At 32.7% G+C, this 27,797-nt stretch overlaps 2 protein-coding genes across 4 annotated transcripts in view; one reads left to right on the plus strand and one right to left on the minus strand.

The window, feature by feature from the left end:
• LOC130891672 (uncharacterized) overlaps positions 1-27,797 on the minus strand; it is a 69,882-nt gene that overhangs the window by 36,308 nt on the left and 5,777 nt on the right. The window lies entirely within an intron of this gene.
• The window catches only part of LOC130891671 (protein PALS1), a 118,837-nt gene that overhangs the window by 12,539 nt on the left and 78,501 nt on the right, over positions 1-27,797 (plus strand). Inside the window, exons 3-5 of one of the 3 annotated variants that reach the window (XM_057796540.1) lie at positions 2,714-2,734; positions 13,405-13,514; positions 15,017-15,074. In XM_057796540.1, coding sequence (XP_057652523.1) covers positions 2,714-2,734; positions 13,405-13,514; positions 15,017-15,074 — 189 coding nt within the window. Of the gene's footprint in view, positions 1-2,713; positions 2,735-13,404; positions 13,515-15,016; positions 15,075-19,005; positions 19,269-27,797 lie in introns of those variants that run through there. The other 2 variants (XM_057796541.1, XM_057796542.1) reach the window with 2 other exon arrangements.

Here is a 27,797-nt window from a genome sequence, read left to right on the forward strand (position 1 = left end):
TTCCTTGCAGTTTCTTATTTAAGTCATTGAAATGCATTGTAAGGTCGGTAAAAAAAGCCAAATTACCTATTCCTGCTTCATCAGCGGGGCGGCTTTGTCTTTACTTTCCATAAATGCTGCAATTTCCTTCCGCAAATCGAACACACGTTTCAACATTTTGCCTCTTCTTAGCCAACGAACATTTTTATAAATAAGTGAAATGGCGATATTCAGCATTCGTGTCTTTTAAAAACTCCTGAAACTCTCTGTGATTTAGGCCCCGAGATTTGATGAAGTTGACAGTTTTCACCACAACACTCATATTAAAAATTAACGGATTTTGCACATAAATTTTTCTGATAAATAATGCTGTGTTATTGTACGAAAGAGATAAGGGGATTGTTTTTCTTTATCAAAGCAACAAGTCCTTCGTTTTTGCCAGTCATTAACGGTACACTATCTGTGGTAATCCCAGCCAAATTTGACGTATTGAGATTATATCGTATTGCCTTTCATGGGAACTAAAGCCATTTCTTCTGTAATTACAAAATCTTTGTCTACGTCGCGAATAAATACAGTTAACCGAACGGTGTCTGTTAGATCTGTACTTTCATCAAGTGCCATGGAATAGTAGATTAATTTTCAACATTTTCTGCTAATTCGTCTACGCTCCTTGCAACGGTAACACCAGACAAACTTACTTTGGAGAAAAGTTGCTTTTGTGAGGGGCACAAACGTCTGCTGCTGCTTCCATGCATTCTTTTATGAAATGGTTTTGAGCTTGGTGCAATTTTTTCTGAAATGATGTAGCTCACCTTTACACTTGCCTCACTGTTTTCTGTCGGTTTCTGGAAGGAATGCTGCTGTCGTTGGAGTTGTTTTTTCAATGCCTCCACTTTATGAATGCGTAATCTTCCTTGAAGATGTGCAAACTTAGCGGAATGTTTTGAATCATAATGTCGTTTGATATTGTATTCTTTTAACACAGAAACTGATTCATTACAAACGAGACAAATTGGTTTTTCTTTAATGCAAGTGACGAAATATAAGTTTGTCCACTTATCTTGAAATAATCTGTGCTAGTCTAACACTTTGCGTTTTCTGCCGCTACTACACGTTTAAATATTATTCACTTCAATTCTCAGCGCAGTATCCAAACACTTCCTTACACGCTGACTCTCAATAGCGAACTGAAACTAATCAAACCTTTGGCTTCTTCAAACGCACGCCCCACGCGTATATGTAAATCGTTGCTGCGCGTCTCTAAGACGGTAAACGAAGAGTAAGATGCTCCACTTCGAGAAATAGGTTTAGTGACGTAATAAATAACCGAACTCGAGCCAACCAATTACGCAAATCTTACTGCTTATGTAAATTTGGGTCAATATGCATTATGATATGATATTATGGCCAGAAATTGACCAGCTTTGCTCTGATATGTACGCAAACTTAGTAGATATCGTCAGGCTGCCAAAAACCGAACCGCTTGCGGCCCGCGGGCCACGGGTTGAGGACCGTTGCTTTGAAGGTATCCTCGTATAAAACTAATTTAAAAGTATTTGCAACGGTCAAATTTTTTACAAAGAATTAATAACCCAAAAAGTATGCATTTTTCGAAAAAAGTTTATAGACAAAAGTATACTAAAATTTTACATAGATTTTAGAAATGTATTAATATACAGGGTGTTTCATCTAAAATAACAAAGTGACAGTTGACTTCCGGTAGAACCGAAAGTTAAAAAAATCGTATCCGCAAACCCAAACGTAGAAATTTTTATGATTTTACTATAAGTATTTTGTCATATAGAGATAGTTTTAAATCGTCGTGGGACACCCTGTATATAATGTAAAAATGAAGAAAAATAAAGGAAAAAAGGGCGAAGAAATCAAAAAGAAGACAAACATGAAAGAACTAAGACTAAGAAGAAGTGTGAAAAAAAGCTAAGATCACAGATTGATATTATTAGTCAAATATCGATTTCAAAATTTTTTATTGCGAGTTTTAGAGAAAAAGTTTTCTCTCGTTGAGAAACACGCGTTATGACGCTTCGCAATTTCAAATAGTCCAATGGTAAAAGAATATGATCAATAACGTTGGAGTGTCACTTATTTGTGATAATCAAACAATCAAACGCGAAATCATATTTCCCAAGAATATTTATCTACCACATTGAATAGTTTTTAAATGCTACCAGATATAATTGTGCTGTCAGCTTTTTCATATAGTGCTTCATTAAAACTATTTCAATAAGTGAATGTATTTTCTTGCTAAATTCTCTTTATTTTGGGTCTCATTTGATTGAAAATAAGTTTTTAAAATAGGTAGAAAATTGATAAAGGTCTAAACGTCAATGTTTCATTTATTATAAAAACAAATATTCAATAAGAAGTTACCTAAAATAAAGACAATGTAGAAACAGAAACATATGAGAGAGTCTAATAACTAAGAAACTGAAGAGATTGAATTTATAGAGGTAGATTTTCAAATTGTGTTTAAGGAGGACTCCGATAAGCTTTAATGCTACAAATAAAATTAAGAATTAGGGAATATTGTCTAACCAAATTATAGTCTAGTCTGCAATGGTCTTAGATTTTAGTTATAAACCCTCCAAGAAGTAATAGAAAACGTGTATATTGTAGGAATCTCCCTTTTCGTATATTGTATTATCAGTTATAGCTTTTATGCATGAATAATATTTATTAGTACCTACATAAATTTTTCCTTAAATTTTAGGTTTACGGCTAATGATTTCAGGTAAGTCTTTTACAAAGTTTTAATTTATTAAGCACTATTTCATCATATCAACGCCGATCCATTATGAATTATAAAAGAATTTACACAAATTAACCAGAGAAATGTATATTAGAATTGATTGACATCATTGACTCTTCCTTTCCTCATCAGACAACTTTATGTCTAGTAGTATAAGTGATATTCATATTGTTAATATTAAGTTAAAAGACGAATTGTATTCAATGTTTGTTTCTCAATATCGTAAGATAAGTTCTCAAACTAGACAGATACTTTCAAAATATATCTAATCGATCGTTGGAAAATATCATCCACACACGAAATTGAAATAGTTGAAAAAGCCGTCTGAGTTCTTTTCTGTTGATGCCCGCTCAGAATTAGAGGATAGAAATTTGCAATAATGGTATGTTTATAATAACAATAGATACGTTCTAACCCATCAAAAAACCGTCCTTGGTACAGTGACGATTCTGCGCAATAAAAGGTTTGTTCCAGCCTGTTAGTCGGGACCTTACTATCGGAAGCATTTATAGACATTTTCTGCGAAATCTCCGATTATGCACAGTTCTTGTAACAGTACTTGTTATCAACCAAGTATCGAAAAGACCGTCCCGGAAACGGTTCACAAACGATACCTAAGTCGGTTGGAACACGTAATCTCTATTGCGCAGAATCGTCACCGTATCAACAACGGTTTTTTGATGGGTTGGAACGAACCTAAAGATTACGTGTTCCAACCGGGTGGTTATCGTTATTCGAACGATTCTGTTTTGCGTTCCAACCGACTTGTTTGTGAACCGTTTAAGAGACGATCTTTTCGATACTTGGTTCATAGCAAGTACCATGCATAGCCGGAGATTGCGCAGAAAATATCTATAAACGCTTGCGATAACCGTTCAAAGTACGATTCTGACTAGCAGGTTAGAACAATTCTAATGAATGCAATCCTACATTTCACTTCTGAGCAAATGCACCAAAAAAATTAATCAGTATAACGGACAATGACAAAAATTATAACAAAATTTCATAGGTTAATCTTTTCGTTGTCTTGGCTACGGATGCTATCAACGATACCATCACCATCGATTCTAGAGTATTCATTATATTTATTGACAAGTTTTCTTTTCCAGTGCATATAAACCTCACACCTGATTCTACTATGTCGCTTCCTCCCATCCCGACTATTAGCTAGCTACCTCGCAATTAACCAGATGTCACGATCTCACGAGAATAATATTGATTTCAAACTGAAACATCTGATGCAGAAACAAGAAATTAAATGAATGGAGAAATAGCAGACAACTGGAAAGGAACAAAAACAATAATTAATAATAATAAGAACCAGAAATGGATAGTGATTACTTTGTGGTGAAGGCAAAAGAAACTACAATAGATAAAGAAAAAATCCAAACAACACATTAAAACAGCTGGAAGAGAATCACTACGGATGCAAAAATAAAGAAGTTTAGATAAATCAACAAAATCAACAAAAAAGTATAGTTAGAGTTATAAAAGTAATAGATGACATATAACGAAGGAGAAGGAATAAATATGACTACACTATATAAAGTTTTTATAGTTTGGTTATATCATCTAGTCATCTAGTTGTCACGTCCTGGACAAGTTTTTTTTTCAGTCAATTTCCTTAATTCGTCACCGTCACGGTTTTTAAAAGATCTACAAAATGAAGGAACGTTTTCGATACTTTTTGTAGCAATTAAATTAAGGTATGAGCAAAACAAGGTATATGTTTTTTGCCGAAACATATTTCAACTGCTTTCACAATATTTAGAGCACTATCAGTTACAACAGCGATTGTCTTTTCTTTAACAATACTCCATTCTTCACAAATTTTGTCGAACTGGTCGGCGATATATTGCGCTGTAGCTGAAGAAGCTGCGGTTTTGTGAATCCGTCCAAATATCTGTTGTGAAAGAGTAGCTCCCCACATCGGCCAACTTTGCTTTGAATATGGATGAAACATAATTATATTTATCAATCACAGCAGTTCTTATTGTTTTTCGGGTCGGTACTACATACACAGGTGCGACTGTTTTCAACAATCTTCGAAATCTCATGGAACTGCATCCACACAAATCATGTAAACAATAGCCTGCGTTATTTTTACACTGATGTCGCCTTGTTTGTATGAGATTATTTTATTAAATGTTTCATCTATTTTAGACTGTTGGATGGTTGATTTTGAGGAAGTCTGGACTGGCTGGGGATCATCAATATCAACACTACTATCAGTATTACTGATACGTACTTTAACAGTAGACGTTGACGCTATCGGTGAAGACGACCTTTGCAAAGATTTGGTTTTTGCTGCAGAGTCCACAGATTGTAGAGGCTTACTGGAACTAGAAACTTTACCTAGTCTAATACGAGGATGTATTGATATCTAGTTAGTCTAGGCCAGTTCCATGCATAAACAAAATATTGCGCTACCCTAGCAACAAACAAAAAAAAACAAAAAAAAAAAGAAAAGAAATGTTCACCAAAATTGTGAAAATCGAAAAATTGGAGTATCGAGCCATCAACAAGTACCTGTATTTAGAAGGGTTAAGAGGGAAGCAGATTTACGAGGATATGCTTAAACCCATCGGTGATTAATGTCCTTCGTATGCGACCGTGAAAAATTGGACTGCAAGCTTCAAAAGAGGTAAATTTTCCTTTGAAGGTGATGACAGATCGTGAAGGCCAGTTTCTGTGTCAGTCCCAGAAAATATCGGTGCAGTTCATGACATTGAATATTTCATACATACGCGTTTATCATATAGTTCACGTCAATTTGGACATGAGAATAATTGCTGCAAACTGGATCGCCAAATGTTTGAATGTTGACCAAAAGCGTGCAAGGGTAGAAGCATCACGTTCGATCTGTGCTCGATTTGAAAACGATGTAGACTTCTTAAACCGAATTGTTACTATGGATGAGACTTGGATACATTTCTACGATCCAGAAAAAAGCAACAATCGATGGAATGGCGACACTCTGGCTCTCCAAGACCTAAGAAGTTTCGTGTCCAAAAATCTGCTGGAAAAGTTCTTGCTTAAGTTCTTTGGGGTTGCCATGGAGTAATCATGATTGATTTTTTGGATAAGGGTAGGACAATAACTGGAGATTATTATTCGACATTACTGATCACTCTACGGGAAAAAATTAAAGATAAAAGACGGGGAAAGCTATCCAAAGGTGTTTTGTTTTTGCTGGATAACGCCCCTGCACACAAATCTCTTGTTACCATGCAAAAAATTCGTGATTTAGTTCGGTTACATCAAATTAAAGTAAAATATATTATAAAAACATTATTAAAATCAGTGATTTACCCTAAAACGACAATAAAATAATTAGATTTAAGGAAATAGAATTAAATACTATAATTACAGAGGAATATCCTTTTCATACGCTAGAACAAATTTTTTGTAGAAAATTATGAATAAAAGATCAAGATCAAAAGTTGAAAATAAATTCCACAAAGTCAAAATATATTTTGATATTTTCCTCTTGCACCTGATACTCATACCGTTTCCATATTATGGATTAGTACTCGTATTGAAGCGGGTTCGACGAGTTAGTCGTGATCACTACCTAGGGATGGGCAAATGAAAAAAATATATCGCTAAATATTCAGTATAGAATACAGAATTCAGTAATCATCTGGTATAGACATCAAAAGTATTCGCTCTTTAATATGCTCTCCAGTCGACCTGCTTCTATTATCTAGAACTGCCGAACTGCCGAAGCAAGTCTTTCAGATGATACAGAGGAAGCCTGACAGATGATCAAATATTTTGAAACTATTTCAGATAGAACTGGTGTGAAATGGCTTCAATTCACCCAAAATTCTATCGGGTCTGATTTTCGGTCGATTAATGGTTGGTTCAGATATTGTTTGAGTTCATTGAGAACACTGCCAGAGCTTGGAATTTTTACTCTATTTGAACTAAAGCGAGACAGCGAGTGGAGACGTGAAATGAAGACGCTTAAACCGTGGGTCTAATATAATCGCCCCCGAAAGAAAAGAATTTTTTTCTCAAGGGGAAGGAGTTTTTCTTCGATTTTTTTAAGTAATACCTCTAAAAATTTCCTTTACAGTGGTCGATAGCGTTGATTGATCAGTAACTACGAAGTAAATTAGAAACAGGAATTGCTATGCTTGACGTAACATAATATTCTCCACTGATCTCTTCAGAAGATTCTTTAAAAGGACTAAGAGAAGTAGTAAGGTATCGAATTACTCTAAGCTGCGAAGTTGTTACCATATATGGCGTATTCTTGTTAGTTTGGCTTTTAGTGGCTAAAATTTTAGCTACAATTTCCGACAATTTAACAAACCGTTCCAGTATATCTAAGCACGAGCTCCATCTAGTGCTGACTGCTTGGGTTAATGTCAAAACTTCGCCTTCTTTTTTGCCTTAAGCTTGTTGCTCCGCTCGTAATTGGTCTGAAGCATTTCCAGATTGTGTAAAAATGTAACAATACTTTTAACGTGATCACAAAGTGAAGAAAAATAAAAAAATCATTTATTTATCGATTATTTTTTAAAAAAATATCGATAGTTTAATATATCGATATTTTATGCCCTTCCCTATCACTGGTGTGAACTGGTAGTGGTTGTACCAACGACCAGAAATAGATCGCTCGTGATTACTCCGCACTGTTGTAGTGAACACGACCGGTTTAGTCGTGAAACACCCACCAAATCTAAAGTTTCTACCGTATATAAACGTATTAGTTTCGATTTTGGTACGAGTGAATAAAATTTACTATAATTTAACAGATAAATTAATACATTTTATTAATATATAATAATAATTAACAACAGTTTCTACGTCAGCATACAAAATGTCAGTGTACAAAATGAATACAAAACAAATAATTCAATTTGTTGATGTAAGAGGTGGAACCTTAAAAAATATGCGATGAATTGAGTATCGAAGTTTTTAGTATTCGTGAAGATATGCGCAGACCGAGTAGTATTCTCGCCCAGTTTACGACTCCGTGTAAGCCCGCCTTTATACACTCGAGGACAAAGGATCGAACTTGCTAGCGGGATCATAGTGGAGAGAAAAGCTGCAACCAATTTGTGGATAACTTATCATTTTGTATGTCGTCGTTCACTTTAAATTTTTTGAATCAACTACACTTCATTGTCTGTCACCGAAATTGTGGTGCCTGGGCTATTCATTGTAGACATTTCCATGATTAGACTGATGTAGCCCACAACGTAGTCAACAATTGAGGTTATGTGAATATTATCATTGGAATTACTTAAAACATTATAGTTTCTTGATACCCCTACTAACTCCATAATTGTAAACTCACATTTTCCAAATTCGCATTAGATCATTGACACTTTCTGAGTCTGACTCAGTAACATAGAAAGCTGGAGAGCTACTGTTACAACTGTTACATTACAACAGTACACACTGGAACATTCCTGAATGTTAAAAAATTGGAAGCTATTACGAAACCGATATCGAAACTGTAGTTTCAACTATTACTATAAATTTAGTCACAAAGTTTCTTTAAATGTACCTCTTACGTTTAGCTACTTATCTTTAGTCTTTCCTCCTCTAATTGGAATTGTTTGGATTAACCCTTCCATTTTTGTTATCTCACAAAAAACAATAATTTTCAAATAGTAATTCGATTCGTAATAGAAACTTTTCTACGATCTCACAAATTAATAACCATGGGAAATTACTACTAAACTAATACAAAAAACATGATGATGGCCAATAATTGACCCATTACGTACTGCATTGACGAACGGAACGAAATTCTTGGAACGGAATCTAATACACTAAAAAGAGAATTTTTAAAAATGGCTCACATTCATAAGAAAGAAAAAACTATAAATGATAAAAAAGACCTAAGCAATAACATAAAAGCAGAATGGTATACGAAACCAACTTGGTCCTCAAGATATTTGAATTTCAATTCGTGTCATCTTACGTCACAAAAAAGATCAGTGATAATAAGTTTGGCTAATAGATCTATCCAACTGTCAGATCCTGAATTTAGATGCTCAGTTATTCAAAAAGCAAAAAATGCATTGAAAGAAAATAATTATCCGAGAAAAATGATAAATAACATATTCAAGAAAAGGATAGTTACTACAATCAATTAAAAAACAAATTAGGAACGAATAATCATAAAATATTTTTTCTTATCATATGTACAAGGACTTTCCCAACAATTATCGAATTATTTCAATAAATATGATATTAGTATAAGTCATAAAGGACATAATATTAATATTTCACTTAATTAAAATCTAAAACACTAAAAAACAAAAGAAGTAATATTATATATCAAGTGCCTTGTACTAATTATGGCGCTGTCTACATATATATGAAATATCAAAAAAAAATTTTGAATCTGAATCTAATACACGAAAAAGGAAATTTTTAGGGATAGAACGAAAAAGCTATTAATGATAAAAAAGACCTAAATAATTTAAGTAAACTTCATAGTTCCATTTTCCAAATTCTAATAAAACTACAGATAATTTGATTAAGTACTGCTACGTATTTGAGATGTAAGAACTGAGGAAAAAATTAATTTTTCTTAGAACAAAGTTCTAAGTTGATTTTATTCTTATTTTGATATTCATGATGAAGGTGATCTATTGATCAATATAAATAAGCAAATTGTCATTGTCAAAAAGACTGAAGTTAAGTCGAAACGTCAATTTTTTATCATCTCTCAAAAATAATAATTTTGAAACAGAAGAGGCCTAAAATCAAGAACATTTACAAGCATTATTATATGAAAAGGTCTAGGTAATAAGAAATTAATGAAATTTATATATAAATATAATATATATATATATATATATATATATATATATATATATATATATATTTCGAAAATGAATTCTGCAGTTCTTCATAGGAGAAACCAACTACTTTCCTGGCTAATGCCTCGACGAATATTGAATTACAACTCCTCTGAAGAGCATGATGTCATTCGATCCTTTATATATACACGGGATTAAGTAAAATTACTACTGCCTTAAATTTTATTAGCAACCTTCGCTCGTTAGCAAAATCGTTGTCTTTTAAATGTTCCTTACACCCTTTGTAGTGGAAAAAATTTATGTATACCATTAAACATGTACGACTTGTTTCTATATCAATGAATAATGTTGCTCATTAAACAAATGCGTTATTAATAATGTTGATATTGCAGTTGTATATTCTGAAAATTAATCAGTATATTAAAATAACCAATTTTACAATTAGATATTAATTTAGGAAATAGGAAAGCGCCAAAAAGAATTTTCCAAACAGAGATAGAAAAACGTAGACAAGACAATTCAATTAAAGGTTATGTTTTTCTTTCTAAACAATTAAGCATTATCCCTGTTAGATAAAATTAATGTACTTACAGCTTAGAATCGTCATTACTTTGAACACAATATTACTATTGAAAAATATTTTTAGCAACTAACATAAAAGTCGTAAAAGCTCACATTAATGGTGAGTTTCGTTGCCTTTCGTTCGACTCACGGATTTAAAACATATCAATTATTTTTGGAATGCTATACTAAAATTTGTTTAAAGAAACTTTTTGTTGATTGGGTAAATCACAAAGTGATATCTGAAGCTCCAAATATAAATACCATCAAAATTATAATTTCCTTTTTACCACCCTGGTACAGAAATAATTTTCACTGTTCATTCGATTTTGCCAGTTATGTTGCACTACAATCATTTCTATCCCGTTTATCTACGTCAATAATATTATGCGAGATTGCAGTAAATTTTTAAAAAATATCAACTGCGAAGAATTTGCTGTTTTTATTTTAAAACTATAAAAAAAATTGAAAATAGAAATGTTTCAAATGGATATTTACAAAAAATATTATAATACAATTTACAATTATTGTCTATATCTTCATTTGTACAACGTAAGTTGGTTTTTAAAAACTTCTTTTTTGGTTTATCTTCTAAAACTTTGAAGAGATTTAAAGTAGATAATTAGTTGGTTTAAATCAACGGTGGCTAATAATAATAATAACTAATAACTTCTTTGGATTTTAAATCTTCTTCTTTTTTTGAGATCAGCGAATAGCTAGTAGTTACTGGGGGCCAGAATCGGACTTTACGGTGGATGCGGAAGGAATTTGAGGTGCAATTAGTTCAATTTAAAAATCGTTGCCATCGATTTTTGAATCGGTGCATTGTCTGGGTGAAACAGTGATTTTTTTCCCTTGATTTTTATATTCAAACGATCCAACAACATAATGTAGTATTCGCTATTGATTGTTTCTCGTGAATAAGACTTGAACGGCGGTGTCGCATTCTATTACAAAATGATCACAAACGATCGCAATTAAAATTTTTGGAAATCGGATGATCTCGTGCTTCAAGGTAAGGGAGCCCACTATGGCGCTACTTTGAAGCACACTTTTGACTATTGATTTGATGCGTTTCAAAATGTTTTTAAGGTATCGCATTCTATTGCAAAATGTTTCCTTTAATTTAACATTTGTTTGAACCCGATCGTAAAAAGTGTGTGCTTCAGGAGCGAACCATCATTATTGTAAACAACGCTGAAAGAGGCGGTGCTGCAAAATGATCTGTGACGTCGCATTCTATCGCAAAATGATCTCAAACGATCGCAATTAAAATTTTCGAAATCGGAAGATGTCGGTCTCCAAGGTAACGGAGCCTTACAACTACATTATTGTAGATAAACTCTGTCTTTCCAAATAAGAGATAGATAGCGCCATTTGTAATACACAAGTTGTCCAGGCGGTTCAGGATAATTGAAATTATATGAAAAGTGATGGAAGTGCAATAATATTATGAGATTCATATGATGCTTTTCTCGTTTACCTAAATTCGAACCATCAAACTAAATACTAATTTTGCCTAGTGTCTTTGAAGACACCTCAAATTACAATAGCAGATTCAGGTTTTGGACAAATAATTATCTACTTCTAGAATTTTTCATAGATTCCAAAAGTAACGGTTTGGCACAGTATTGAATTTGACATATATTTAATCTTACTTGTGGTAGTTGGTTTATATGACAGAAGAGTTCTTCTGTTATAACTGAATTGTACACCGCGAGTTAGCAAAAAAACACAGCCCAATGCAAACCTGCTGCCTTATTATAAATATCCACCAGAAGCTGTTTTGGAAATAAAAATTAAATCCTATACCGAGAGAGATCAATAATGACCTGCATGGTGGACAATGTCTTGTTTAACAAGGTTAAGGAAACTGCATTAATCAAGCATACTACTACGCCCAATCTAGAAAAAATAATAGAAAATTTAGTCAAATTGGCCTAGATTATTAATTATCCAAAGGCGATACACAATGCTGTAAATCTCCGAAGTTTAGAATTGGAACAATAATAATTTTCATCAACTTCTGTCGGCTCTTGCATTAGAATCTGATTAACTTGGAGCTCGGTTTTTAACCAAAGATTTTCTATTGGAAACAACAATCCTCAACAGTAACAAGAATATATTTAATAAAGTGAGTGATTTCCATCTCTACTTTTCCATTTTCCACTGCGTAATGTTAAACTTGTAAGAAGATTCTTTGGTGATATGTTCTGATCAGATGTAAAATGATATGGTCGAATAGTTTAGGTTAAGGATTTTCGTTGATTCGTATTAAAATTTCATCCTCCTGGCAATGCTCCAAATGATAACGACTGTCAGCTATTTAGCATTCTTTCGAATGATCTTCGTTTGTAGAGGGACTGTTTTTCTTTATGTATTGCTGTAATAATGATTGACCTAGATTTAGAGCAATCAATTTTTGTGACATAAATCTTGTAAAAACTACATCTGAAACTTATAATTTATTGAAACAAGTGCATGACAATGGATGTTTGTCACGTCCACGTGTTTTTGAGTGCTCTGAGCATCTTCAAAATGGCCGAGAAATGATTCACGTTTAGGTCGCTCATCCCCGTCAAAAAAAATTAAAATATCGAAAAAGTCGATGGTTTCATTCGATATGAACGTCGCCTAAATATTCGTGCGATTGTTGAATCTATAGAAATGGACAAAGAATGTGTGCGACAAATTTTATGTTAGAAAGTTGATCAACAAGAAGCTCCGAAAATATTTGTATTGACACTTTGAATGCAATTGAAAATTAATCAAGCTTATTAGAGTGATTAATCAAATCTGCATTAAATGAACAAGGTTTAAGTTAGTTGAAAGTGTGATAGAAAAAGCGGCGCGCGTCCTGAAGGAATTGACATAAAAAGAATTCCTGCACTGTTTCGAACAATGGAAGAATCACATGGAGCGATATAGGGCTAGAGAAATGGTATTTATTGAAGGTGATAATAAAAAAAAATACATAATATCAAAATAGCCACACCTAGTATGGTTCGATCGACCCACTTCTAGTTTACGAATTTAATGTGTTCCTCTTCTAGTCAATAATATATAGGCGTGAATCAGCGTTAACAGTGAGAAGAGTGATTTACTAAAATATATTACAAAGGAAAAAATTAAAGACAATTGATGAATGCTCGCATTTGGCTGGTACCAATTATACTTACTATCTCAAAATGAGGCCATACTTTACAGAGCTTGAATTTTATAACTCTTAGCCTGGTTAACATTTTAGTGAACTAAATGAAACTATCGAGTTCTTCATTAATTCTTTTATTTTGTTTTCAGGTTCACCTCTTGATAAAGAAATTTTCGAAATTGGTGATGAAATTCTTGAAATTAATGGCAGAACTTTTGATGAAGCACCATATTCAGAAGTTATCAACTTTATTCATCAGGTAAAATACATTTTCTCATCATACAATTGAATAATTTCATACTTTCATAGTTTGGCATTGATTTCATTGTAAAATTCTTTCTTTTTATCAAGTGCATGTAGGGATTGGGGTCAATTTATGGGTTTAGCCTATTGTTATACATTCATAAACACTAAAAATAGTGTGCCAAAGGCGTACTGGTAGGACACTAGTATAAAGGATCTGAAATAGGGTTGGAATTAGGCAGAGGCACTAATAGAAGGTTAAACGGTACCTGTTGAACGCAAAACGTAACTGTATAATCCCTACACAATATTTCGATATTGAAACTTCAGCCCAGAAAACATACTTTTCCTAATTCTCTTTCGCAATTACTTGAAATTTTAATATTACAAAAAATATTTCAAGACCTAAACCTATGGCTCACACCGAAATTGAGCCGAACTGGACGGAATTCCTCATTTTATTACTCTATACCTTTCTGAAATAGACTATAGTCATTCATATCTGGATATTTTTATAAAATGATAATTTTTTGTACAGTAAGATACATAATTCTTAATAATATTAGATATGAGAAGAGAAGAGAAAAGATATGTCTTATGGTGGGTCCACTCGATTCAGACTGTGAATTGCGAAGTGTGATTCGTTTTCTACAGGCTGAAGGCCATAGTGCTGCAGAAACCTATTGGAGAATGAGTCGTGTGTATGGGGAAAACTTCATGAGTGATTGGTGTCGATGGAGGGGGCCAAGGACGCAAATGTGTCGTTTCGGATGACCTGGTTCAACGAGTTGACAGAACGGTTAAAGAAAACCGCAGATTCACCATTACTGCTTTGTCTATTGCTACTGAACTGTTAGGCGATATTGGCGGCAACTTTCTTTGAAGAGGCTATTGAAAAGCTTGTTCACAGATATGATAAATGTCTCAATCTCTTCGGTGTACCAATATTTTGGTAGTAAAATTATTATTTTATATGAACTTGTCTTTTATTTATAGTATATTGGAGAAATAAAAACGGCCTTCGTATATAGTTCGTTCTAATAATCATCACACTTTATTTGCTTGGAATAATTTCAATTTTTGTATCCCATAATTTCCATTTGGAGGTAACTAACGACAAGCTCAGCGCATATATGTCATTAAGAAATTTTCAATACTTTTAATGGCTCCGAATTTATTTCGATGTTGACAATTATTATTCAATTAGTTTTCGAATGAGTATATCTAGTATGAAAAATCGAGACGGTATACTGAGTTTCCTATCACCTTCTTGAACAATTGACATGTTCTATCTAACGCACCATTCGTACTGAAATGGTTGGCTCAGTATATGAAACATGAACTCGGAATCTAATCATTATTCAATTCATTTTCCTATTAAAAATTATTTCCAAAAAATCTGGACGCAAGAATTTTCACTTCTTCATTGACTTAATAATATATTTTAAAATAAATATTGTACCTATGTATTCAAAGTTTGTTCGACAATTTGAGGAAAACTAATTTTTATTTTTCCAGTGTATACGATCCCGAACAATATGTATGAGAGTGAAGAAACGAAGCGCTGCTCGTTTAGGTGAGTAAAAATTTAACCAGAAGAAGTGTTTATATAATGAGTAATGCGATTAATGAGTCCGTGATATGGGCCCTGGAGCCAGTCCTGTTCGATTCTAGTGGAATTCTAAAATTCGGTGAAAGTGCGGCACTTTTGATATAAGTTTGATATACACGGAATTCGTTTGATGTTTGTTTTTTATCATAGCAGGCGATTCGTTTCTAGGAAGGTCTATTTATTTATTTGTTTTGTTTCTTTATTTTCTAGAATTTTTGAGAAGTTCGCTTTAGATATATAAACGAGTTTGTTTAGAGCAGTTTAATTAGTTCATAATAAATAGTGATAGTGAACGGAAAAAAATAGAAAAGTAACCGAAGAATTTAAACAAATTATAAGCTTGTCAATGTTTAAATAAATTAATACCTTAAGAGAGTGTTTATAAACTCACCCTACGATTCAAGGAGTGTGATTATTTAAGAAAACTATTACATTAGTTTTGAGAATAACAGTTCTGGTAAAGTTTGCCTCAGATGAAACCTTGGATATTTTTCGCCAACTCTCGCATGGTTTAAGTCATACTTTACCAACAAAAGTGTAAGGGTTGATACAACGATTTCTTCTTGCAAGCCAATAGAATGTGGGGTGCCTGAAGACTCGGTACTAGACCATATTTTGTTTCTTCTGTTTATAAACACTTTCCTAGATATCAGTGGTAAAATATGTATATTTGGAGACAAGTTTCTCTTGGAGCAATCTTGATCTCACAACACTTCATAGGACCATAGATCTTATAGGTATAATCTAGTGAATCCTAATAAATGGTGACTCTATAAATAAATCTTCCATAAACAGTTTTAAATATATACATTATTTTAAGATTGAATGTACTTTATTCAAAAGATAAACTAGACGCATTTCAGTTCCACGCTACAAATATGGACTTCTTTGTTTGCTATCTGTAACTGTTTTTGAATTATTTTTGAAATAATTAGCTAGAAAATAAGCTACAAGTGTCCATGATATCGCTTTTTGTCTGGTCTACTTTTTACAGTACATCCTGTAGATACATACTGTAGCTGTTGCCGAATTAGTAGGTAGAGCAATTATATTTAGCTCAATATTATTTTTTGTGATAATTTTACTGTATCAGAAAGCTAGAAACAGTACTTGAAAATGTACAATGTTTTGGTTTACTGTTGTTTACTGTTCATAGACCTTAAATCATAGTGCGATTCTAATCTTCTCATCTCAACGTTTCTAGAACCAAAGTATTATCCACATCATTGAATCGTTGAATCTGTTATTTTGAACAATTCTTTGAAATGGGAGTTACATATCCTGTTTTGCACCGAGATCAGTTTTCAGAGAACTGAAATAATCCATCTCCTTAACAGTTTATTATGCTTTTATTGAGTCGCATCTCCGATAAGCCCTTTCCTTCTTGGGTGCGACTCAATTTGAGCGAAACTACAAAAGAGAGCTGTCAGATATTTACTCGGACTAAACAACAGAGCTCACTGCAGAGTCTTCTTTAATAGATTAAAAATTCATCTTTGAATGCGTTTGCCTAATTCGTAAGCACGCATCCCCAATTTCAAAAATATTGCTGCACAGCTATCCACTTAGGAACGCGGAGCACTACCTTTACCTACCAACTTCACGTTCAGAATTAGTTAAGGGCTCAATATTTTACAATGCAAAAAATGCACAATCACTTGCCAATTGAAATCAAATAGATATTATCTTTTCCCGCATACCGCTAAAATTTGAGGGCATATCTACTCTGTGAACGACTTCTATTCTAATAATATTTAATTACGGGCATGCTTTATACTGGTTTAATTATTGCTATCGATTTATATACTACAATTTTTTGACAATAAAGCATTTCTCTCTCTTTTGTATTGATAGGTCTATTGCTAAATTAAAAATAATGTATTAGAGCGGACATAAGAAGAATAAGTCAGCTATGAAAAGTCAGCATGTCAAATTGTTGCAATTGTGAATTGGAAATGAGTTAATTCGCAAAAATCGATAGGAATTACATTTGAAAAACACGTACTTACTTTTAATGTGACTAATTATTAAATGATACGTTAGATATTCGCAATATAATTAAGAAAAAATCACTCTTGTATCGTCGTTTTGTCAAAAAAATCAAACTTCAAAGTAAATTAATTTTAGCTTGTTTCTAGAACCGTTTCTGGTATATTGACCTTAAAGTGAGGAGTTTATTGATAAATATAACACAAACCGAGTATTATTTATTGTATAATATAGATGGGAATACTACATCCTCCATTGTTCCATTATGTAATAACAGTACTATTCGATGTGCGACTAATTAATTTCGAGCGATCGTAACATCTCGTTTATATTCGACAATCGTGTTGGAGAACAGGTATTGGTGAAGGTAAAGCGCTACGTTGACAGATTTGTAAAATGTAGTTGATTTGTGAGATATACGAATCTATTCATTAACAATTCTGCGCAATATATATAATAATAGAATCGATTTTGTTGATGTCACATTATATAAAATTAAGAGAATTTTCAAAAATGGTTCACATTCATAAGAAAGAAAAAGCTATAAATGATAAAAAAGACCTAAACAATAACATAAAAACAGAATGGTATACGAAAGCAACTTGGTGCTCAAGATATTTGAATTTCAATTCGTGTCATCTTAGGTCACAAAAAAGATCAGTGATAATAAGTTTAAATTATTAATAACACAATCAAAAAAAGGATAGATACTACAATTCCCAATTATTATCGAATTATTCCAATAAATATGATATTAGTATAAGTCATAAAGGACATAATAAATTATCTAAATATTTCACTAAATTAAAATCTAAAACACTAAAAAACAAAAGAAATAATATTATATATCAAGTGCCTTGTACTAATTATGGAGCTGTCTACATAGGGCAGACATCTCAGTATTTAGAAAATAGAGTAAGTGGTCATAGATAGGATAAAAAAATGGAACTGCATTAAAGAACCATGAAATCTAATACACGAATAAGAGAACTTTTATAAATGATTCACATTCATAAGAACGAAAAAGCTATAAATGATAAAAAAGACCTAAATAATTTAAGTAAAATTTATAGTTTTGTTTTGTAAATTCTAATAAAACTACGAATAATTTAATTGATTACTGCTACATATTTAAGATGGAAGGACTAAGGAAAAATTAATTTTTTCTTATTAGAAGATAATTCTAGTTTGATTTAATTCTTATTTTGATATTCATAATCATAAGGAAATGAAAAGCTGGAACAAAAAAAATATATAAAATGATTAAAATAGAACATAAAAATAAGCTTACAATCAAAAACACTAACACATTCATTGTTTGTCTTGAGCTAACTGGGAAGCTAGTTGCCTGGTCCTTGTAATTATAGGGGACTTATTGGCGTGTTTTGGGGATTTGGCGGTCGTGGGAAGTATATCATTGGCGGGAGAGGTATTGAAGCGAAGTGGGTGAAGAAGGTGTTTCGAAGTTGCCGGCAATCTCTGGCTATCGTCCATTGTGTTTATAAAGTTTTGACGTTTCTCTATTTCGATAGCTTCTCTTGAAGGAGCGGATTGGGGCGATAGTTTTGGTTCTATTGAAATCAAATGCGTATGCTGTATGTAGGGCAAGGGTGGAGAAAATATCGTCATTAGTGACAGACAACAAGTGTTCCTTGGCTCTTATGTAAATACATCTGGCCTATATAGGAACGGGGGTAATCTGAGCAGGTTAAACTTGCCATAACTTCACAATAATCATAGTACCATATTTACTGAATGAATTAATTAATCATAAACCTCATTAATTTCATACTGGAATATGTTTTAATTATAATAAAAATTATTGTCCTCAGTTGTCACATCACTGATTTTTTTTTACTTCGAATTGACAACAGCGCAGAATTCTTACAACATTTACTCACGAAAGGTTGGATTTACCTGTAAGCCAGTCACTACCATGTATACAGTGACTTTCGCGATTACGTGTTTATATTGTGGTTTTGTTCGATTTACGTGTTAAGTGGCCAAATTTGGTGACCGACAAATTGCCAATATGTTAATTGCAGTTAATTTAAAGCTTGGTGAAAAGTGATTTTTATTGACTTTATTTGTGTGTGCTTTAACAGGATTTAACAGTATTTTACATACCTATATTCTAGCCATTCATTTATGTTCAACTTCTACACAAAGGTAAGACGATGTCTAATAAAATCAATGGTGCAGTGTTAATTATAGTATTCACGTTATAAATGAAGAACAGATACTAACGGTAAAGTTGTTAATAATAATTTCGATTTTTCGTCCCTATATACTTTTATTAAATACAAATAGATGATAATCTCAACACATAGTTGGAATAACACGGTTTTAATGATATAAAAAACCAACAACAATAATGAATGTCTGGCTGCAACAATACTATCATTATATAACGCATTAATCACGTTTATTCTACTGGTTTCAAACAACATTTTTGTGTTTTATGTTCAACAAAGAAGATATAAAAACATTAGAAATGAAATTTCACATGTTGAGTTTTTGTTTCCAGATGCCAATAAGTTCTATAAACATTGTTTCTCTTTATTCTGCTGATATATAACGTTAACAATACAAAGTACAAAGAGGGAAAATTAAAACCAGTATTCATTTCCATACGTTTAATATGTCTCATATTCAGTATTCACATATTAAAATTATTTACAATCCAACAAGGTTGTGCTATATCAACATTATAATTTTTTAATTTGAGCACCCTATATTTTATTACATCAGAATTGCAATCAGCTTCAATGCCCTATCACAATAATATTAATTGTGATGTGTTCTACGGGGTATTTGAAAGGTTATAACAAATTTTCCAGTAAAATCGTAACATTTGAGATCTAGATTCGAGGAATATTTGCAGCGCGATGGTGCACACCTGGATGATGTTCTTTTTAAGGAATAAATATCCCAGATGTATATTTCAAATAAGATAAAAAATTGGGTAATTATCTGGATTAGGTTACACCCCTCCGATTTCGTTAAAATTTTAGTATGCTATAGAGAAAATTGTGTTCCAGAAGTTCCAAAAAAGAAAATTAATTTATACATCATTCATGATACATGTATCATAAAATTTGCAGAGAATTTAGTCTAGTTTGTTTACATACGATTATCGTTAGTAAATCTATCAATACTTGTTTTTTTTTAATCTTGCTTGACCATGAAATAGATAAAATTCTATGAATTTTTGTGAAAGATGAAGCTATACGAATTTTTAGCTATTGCTGATGATCGTGATCAATTAATAAATTATTTAATTGATTGTAAAGTGATAAGAAGTGAAAATATTTGTTGTAAATTTGTTTCGATGATTTCACTAAAACGTGAAACGTTAAAGTTTCACTGTACTTATACATATTTCAGTGCGAAGCGAAAACAGAAGAAAAAAGAGTGTGGTGCAATTGGGCAATAAGTGCATTAAATGGCACTTGGTTTAATCAAATTCGAATAGATATACAAACTGTATACTTAACTTAACCTAACTTCTTACATAGTTTTATTTTATACCTTTTTATTTCTTTCAACGATTAATTTAAATATTACAATCACTGAAAAATCAATACAGTTATTTGATTATATATATTATATTATAACATAGTAAAATTTTAACGAAATCGGAGGGTTGTAACCTAATCTAGATAATTACCAAAAATTGTATGTGGATTATATTTAGTTTTTTTATTATTATTTTTTTAAATTCGCGAAACTTTCTGGCCCACCCGTATTATAGCATGCGTTAAAGGAAATTACTATTAACTCATACAGATCATAAAGGCAAATCTGCCATAAGTCGTAAAAATGTGACATAACAGTGAAAGAAGACAAAATCGCTCGTCCAAGTTGTTAAGTCAACAACACAAGAGATGTGAATAAGAGGTCGGTGAGGTTGTTGTTCGAAAAAATTGACTAGATCTGGTAATACTACAGCGTCTAGTTAGCCTTGACTTGAACTTCAGGTACAGGGCGTTTAAAAATCTATATAATCGTTATCGTACTTTAAATATTTTTAATGCTCTATGATACGCCTTTTAAATAATCAAAATATGAAAAATACAATTTTTGATACTACATTTCTCAGCTTTTTCTACTTTTGAAAAATACAACTTAAGTTATGAGATATGACAACACTGATGTGAAATTGTCAAATCTTACATTGTCATCATAAGGAAATTTTGGTGAACGAAAGCTATTTGAGTTTACAAATACTTAAACGATTCATTTTGGTCAAAAAACCAACAGCAGTGTGCCGATCAACTCGCTTAGAATTTCGGTATTGAAGCACCATCTCGAGACACCGTGTTTCGCTGGATTTACGAATTCAATCGTGGTTGCACTTTGCTACAAGATGACTTTCGTGAAGATCGTTCAAAATCGGCTGTTGTGCCTGAAAACCTCGATGCCGTGCTTAAACCGATATTGCAAGATGGTCATGAGACATACAGTGAGATTAAGCCATACTTGGACATTAGTTCAACTCACATACATTCAATATTGCATCAACATGCACCCTCATGGGGATGAACTATCACAGTCCCGAAAATAAAAATTTTCAGCATTGCGTTTTTCAAGTATGAAATCGAATAAAAAACTTGTTTTTCAGTCTTGATGCTGTAATACATTGTAACAAATTAAGAAATGCATTTAGTACATTGTATCTAAACAAATTATTTAAAAACTAAAAATAAATATGTACCCTGATCGTTTTTGCCAGATAGCTACTGAAGAGGTTCATCAATTGTTGTTAGGTCATATACAAACTCGATGTAATCTTCTTGTTTAACAGCCAGTGAGTCGTAGAATCTTTGTACACCTGGATTGGTCAAGAACTGCTGAAGGAGGTCCTTTAATTCAGCCGGTTTAATGGCCAGTCTCCCATTGTACAGATTTTCAAGTTGACCTACTTCTCGTATAAACTTTCTTGACTTTTTCTTTGTACCCTGATTTTCTATCAAATTAGCTCTAACGTAATTTGATTTGTGTGATAAAAAATTTGGTTCTTTCGCAAAAGGGCACTTTTTAATGTAGATACAAAACAAAAAATCAGTCCAAGTTTCAAATTTCACCTCATTGTCGCAGTTAATTACTGTGAACGATGAAGGTTTGATTCTGCTGAGTACATTCCTCCAGTGTCTCAGTATACGATTTCTGGTTTACAAGGCTCATGTCCTTATCTCCCTCCATATAAGAGTGACCTCTTATGGGGAAGACCACTTTAAACAGTCTGAAATCGTTTCACTGTACAAACTGTGTAGTGAAGAAATTGTATAACCGTAAATTTCTTGTTTTGGTCTGCGTACGCGTCGCAAAAAATAACTAAGTACTTTACTGTTAGGCTCAGGATATTTTCGAAGAAGTGTTTTAGCATGGAGCAAACATCATCAGCCTTCTTTCATGAATGTTGAAGGAAATGAAGTTGTGTTGACGACGGTAGTACAGGCCAGACGTAGTAGGTAGTTTTTTTGAAAGGTAATGGTAATTCCCCCAACTTCTTAATTTTTTCTAGCTTATTTGCGATAGTTTCTTTTGATTGAATAAAACTTTTCACTTCTAACCAAACGTATTTTTTTGCTCTTTGCTTTTTATGTAGCTCTTTCGCTAACGATAGTTTACTTTCTTCATAAATTTTATCTTCTAAAACTGAAATCTCAGATTTAAGTAAATCACAGCTGCTACGTGTATCCTTTCGAGGAAAACCAAAGAAAATTAGAAGTTTCCATCAAAAATTTCACGAAATGTTGTCAAACCAACACGGCGATCTTTGTTAGCCTCATTGTACTTTCTATGCAATTTGGCTTTTTTTAATTCTTCAAGCAAATACACCCTTGATGTATCTTTCAATGAATAGTGGGATTTCCCCCCTTCAAGTGATTTGATGAAGTTAATTACTCTAATTTAGTTTCATTTGGCAGTTGATTTGGTCTGGTTCTGTGTTTACCACGACCATCTATTTGGGCTTCACCAAATTCTGTCAACTGTTTCTTTAACGTTTGCACGGCAGTTTGTTATACCATGTAAGGTTAAAAAAGCCTTGTGGCAAACTGTTACATCCATTAATGTATCCCTATCAACGACGTGAGCACGTACACGATAAGAATAAGAGGACACACTTGCCTCTGCATCATCCTTTTTGTTGCGACGTCGCTGATCAGGAACAACGGTGATCAATCCACACAAATACTGATTCTGTTTGTTATAATCACCCAGTTTATTGAAGTTAGATATCTCATTACTTGAGGCCCATAGTTTTTCTATCACGTCCTTGATTCTTCGTTTTTTTCACATTACCTTGTTCACTAGTCTCATCTACATTTTCTGTTGTACTAAAATCACTCAACATGCTGCAATTTAAATATTAAAAGAGGTTAGATTGAGGGTATAGATCTATCCAACAACACAGTAACGAGAGAAAACTTGATTGATATATTAGTGGAGGGGAGAGAAACGGACCTTGATTACCTTTGCTCGTCAGTCCATGGACTATGATCGTTCTTCCTCGTTAGTTCCAATCTTTTGACTGTTATAATTCAGTGACTATAATCTTTCTCGCCTAAATGATAGTACAGTTGAAAACTACTCATAATAATCAAATGGTTCCCGTGGTAACCTGAATTTGGCAAAAAATTGAACTTTGATCGTTTTACCCGTGGCCCTTCATTAAGATGGTTACTTGAGATATAAAGAGGATATTGATACTCATTATCATCATCATCAAGCCTTTCAATCCCTTGTGGATTATGGCTATCGCTTTCGGCGCTTTAATCCTTTTTTTTGAGGAGGATTACTCCTCCTTTTATTTATAGTTTGTCGTTTGTTTTGGCTACTTTTGTTATTATTTTCCGTTCCTTTCGGTTCTGGTATTTTGCTCTCCAGTTCTCTATATTGTATTTTGAGTCTTTGTGCTTTTATGTGTCTCTCTATATTCTTCTTCCCCATTTCTCTCTCTATTTCTTCGTTTTTCTTTGCTCTTCTTTTTCCTTCCAGTGTTATGTTTGGGCCTTTTATAGTTCTCATATTCTTTCTTTCGGTTTTTTTAACTTCTTCTTCTTCTCTTTTGTTTATTACTGTTGTTTCCAACGCATATGTGATTACTGGTCTTGTTAGGGTTTCGTACATTTTTATTTTGTTTTGTTCGGTTATGTTCAGGGCCGGATTAAAATTTATAAGGTCCAGGGCTAAAATAATGACGGGACCCCCTTAAGGAATTCGAAAACCCGGAAAAATTCAAAAAATAATATCAATACGTTAGTTTTGTGGTATCAACACATCAAAAAATACAGAATGATTTCCAAATGATGGGGCCCTCTTGGATCTGGGGCCCGGGGCTATAGCCCCCCCAAGCCCCTAGCTTAATCCGGCACTGGTTATGTTTTTGTTTCTTCCAAAGGCTTGATAGCCCTTTTGTATCCTATCCTTTATCCCCTCTTTGGTTGTTTGCCCAACGTTATTCCTATTCCTCCTATTTTCATATATTTTATTTTTTCTGCATTTATGTCCAGTCCGTAATTTCTTCCTTCTTCCTTCTAATTTGTTGATCGATTTTATTAATTCCCATTTGCTATGATCGTTACATCATCTGCGTATGCTACTATCTGTATTGCATCTGTGATAATCTTCTTATTTTGTTTCTCACAATGCCTTCTAGAATTATATTGAATAGCGTTGTTGATATTGGGTCCGCCTTTATTTGTGTGAGTTTTATCTGATGTTGTATATATATATATATAGTATATATATATATATATATATATATATATATATATATATATATATATATATATATATATATATATATATATATATATTGTTGTATATGTATTTCTGCTGTCTTTTCTATCATTTGATCTATAGTGTGGATTGCGTCTATAGTTGATCTACCTGGTTTAAAGCCGTTTTGATAATATCCACCATATCCGGATCTATTCCTTCATCTCCCTGGGCTTTGTTATTCCGCAGTTTTCTTATTTCGTCTCGCAACTCGTTTTCTGTGAGGCATTTTACCTCTTCACCTTCTTCCTCTGTTAACATTATTTCTTTATTTGCTCTGATTTTTTTCTCGTTAATTTTTTCTCTATAGTATTCTTTCCATATATTTCCCATCTCTTATGGGCGATGTTCTGTTTTGCCGTCTCACGCTTTTATCCCACTTGCTTTTATTATTGGTTTGATATTGATATTACTTGAGACAAATGTGAGATATCTGCTTCTGTGTAAAGTTTACTTACATCACATAACTTTTTATCTGCGCCTAGAAGGAAGGGATGCTCATGACCGACTAAACAAATTACCAGTGACCTAGCTTTAAATTTGCTGAGGAGGCAAGGCCGATTTGTTATGTAAAAATGACTCGATACCAACTGGAGGTACGTCACGTAATATATATAAGATAAATAATAATATTTGTATTTATCATCACGTATTAGTATAATTAACTGTTGATATGCATTTTATCGCTATTTCATACATTCATGTATGTATAATTACTACCAGCAAAATGAAAGAATTCTTCATAGAAAAGGGAACTTAACATGCTACGAGGGTAGCCTTTCAAAATTTCTTTTTTAATTATTAATACAAATTACGCCAGTCAAATCGTACATTAGAATTGCAAGTGAACGGCTAGTTCTGATTTTTTGGTATGTTGTTTGGAATTATTAAGGAAATCTAAATCCAATTTTTCGGGAATGAAAACCTTGTGCTTCTTTCGTAGTACTCCTCTAAATTTTTGCCGTTATGCAGGTTTTCTCGCTATAACTTTGAAACTATGCGTTTGTCGTGAATGGCTATTCTATAATTATTTAAAGTAGATAACATTTGTTACAAAACGAGATCAAGTGTAGCTCTATAGGTCTAATAGTTTCTGAGATACAGCCTTTCAAAAATTTCTACTTTTTTCCAAAAAAGTAAAATTTTAAGTTTTGGTCAATTTTGAACCTGAAAATCAGGGAAAATACGTATTCTACGAAGGAAGTTATAACAATAGAAGTTATAGCAAATTTAATTAGCTTCAATTTAAGCTCAACCTTACGTCTTTAGGCCTTATAATTTTCTCACAATCATCAAATAACCAAAAATGGAAAAATCGTTTTTTTCGTAAATTTGACCTTATGAGTTCTAATGATGGTAATGGGTATTTACTTACAAAAAATACTAGGTACTCTTGAGAAACGACTATAATTTAATTCTGAAAAGTATATTGCATGAACAAAAAAGTTTAGAAACGTGAAAAAATTATGCACACTCAATTTCTGAATAAAATAGGTAATAAAATAGATGATGAAATAATTGATTGATAATTGATCAATGAAATTTGTAATTCATTTTTTACATCGAATTAATATTTTTTCTGAACCTAAATCGTTATCTATTGCAATCTGTATCAATTAATTCGTAGATTTTTTAATTGATTCATGTTTTATCATCGGCAGTAAGTATGTAAAATTATATAATTGGTTAACGGGAAGTTTGTTAAATATTAATCAAAAAATTTGTACAAAATATCGAATTTATGGGTCATCCGCCGAGGTCAACGTTTTTATATACCTGAAAAAGCGGTTGATGCGTTCAAATCACATGTTTTGGAGGTACCTTGATAGGAACGGAAAAAATGCTTCGACAATTGGTTCAAAGGCATGCGAAAATGTATTGGTGTTAATGGAGAATATTTTGAAAAACAATAAAGCTATATACAATTATAAATATTTGTTTCTATTTATCTTTCCTAAAACTTAAGTATAGTTCTTCCAAATGTATTAGTTTGTAGTTATATAGTCGGGGAGCTGGCTACATAAAACAGCATTCATAAGGTACACGACGTTTAAGCTTGGAAACGGGGGGCCCGTAATTAGTATATCGGTCACTTTTGGCGAGGCTTTTCCGACCTGCAAAACTTCTGGCGTTATTACAGCGTTCTTATTAGAGGTTCGGACCCCACGATCCAACAGTTTTCACTCTTGTACCATATAAGGTTTTCCAGCCCATTTTTTCGCTCGGGAAACCCGGCTGGCATTTTCATATCCGACCTGTAGACCTGTAGAGAGTGCCAGAAATGCCTTTATGTACTAATGATGTACTAATTGAGGGCCCTCCATTTCCATGCTCAAACGTCGTGTACCTCTGGGACTACTATCGTATAAAATCTTGAGTAGCTTTGTCAACTGATGTAAGTTTTTCTTTACATGTTTTTCGGTTCTATTAATGATCCACAGCAAATATTTTCTTTTATTAAACATTCGTATATATTTAAAATAACTTGCTCTCTTTGTATAAATCTTTATTATTAAATTCATACTTGTCTTTATTCTCACTATACTGTGCAATTTCATTGTTTTCATTTGCCCATAGTCTACAGAACGCCATATTTCTATTAATTTAGAGAAATTTATTAATTAAATAAATCTGACCAAGCCACGTCACTGCTTATCGCAAGAAAATTTCGAAGAAATTGTGTACATACGCCTTCCGACAGTTTCAGTCAATAGAAATGCATTTATGTTTACGATTCGATGTTTTCATTGGTAAACAGTGGAGATGATAAGTCCACGTGGACTGACAGTTTGTTAGATGTTTACTGAATTTTATACGGGGAGTAAATATTATTTTTTATTTCTTAATTTTGTATGAGTGCCGTGCGTATATATGAAATATTGATTGATCCTCGCATAACTGTCTTCTGCA

The sequence above is a fragment of the Diorhabda carinulata genome, chromosome 3, assembly GCF_026250575.1.
Source record: "Diorhabda carinulata isolate Delta chromosome 3, icDioCari1.1, whole genome shotgun sequence".
Lineage (NCBI taxonomy): Eukaryota > Metazoa > Arthropoda > Insecta > Coleoptera > Chrysomelidae > Diorhabda > Diorhabda carinulata.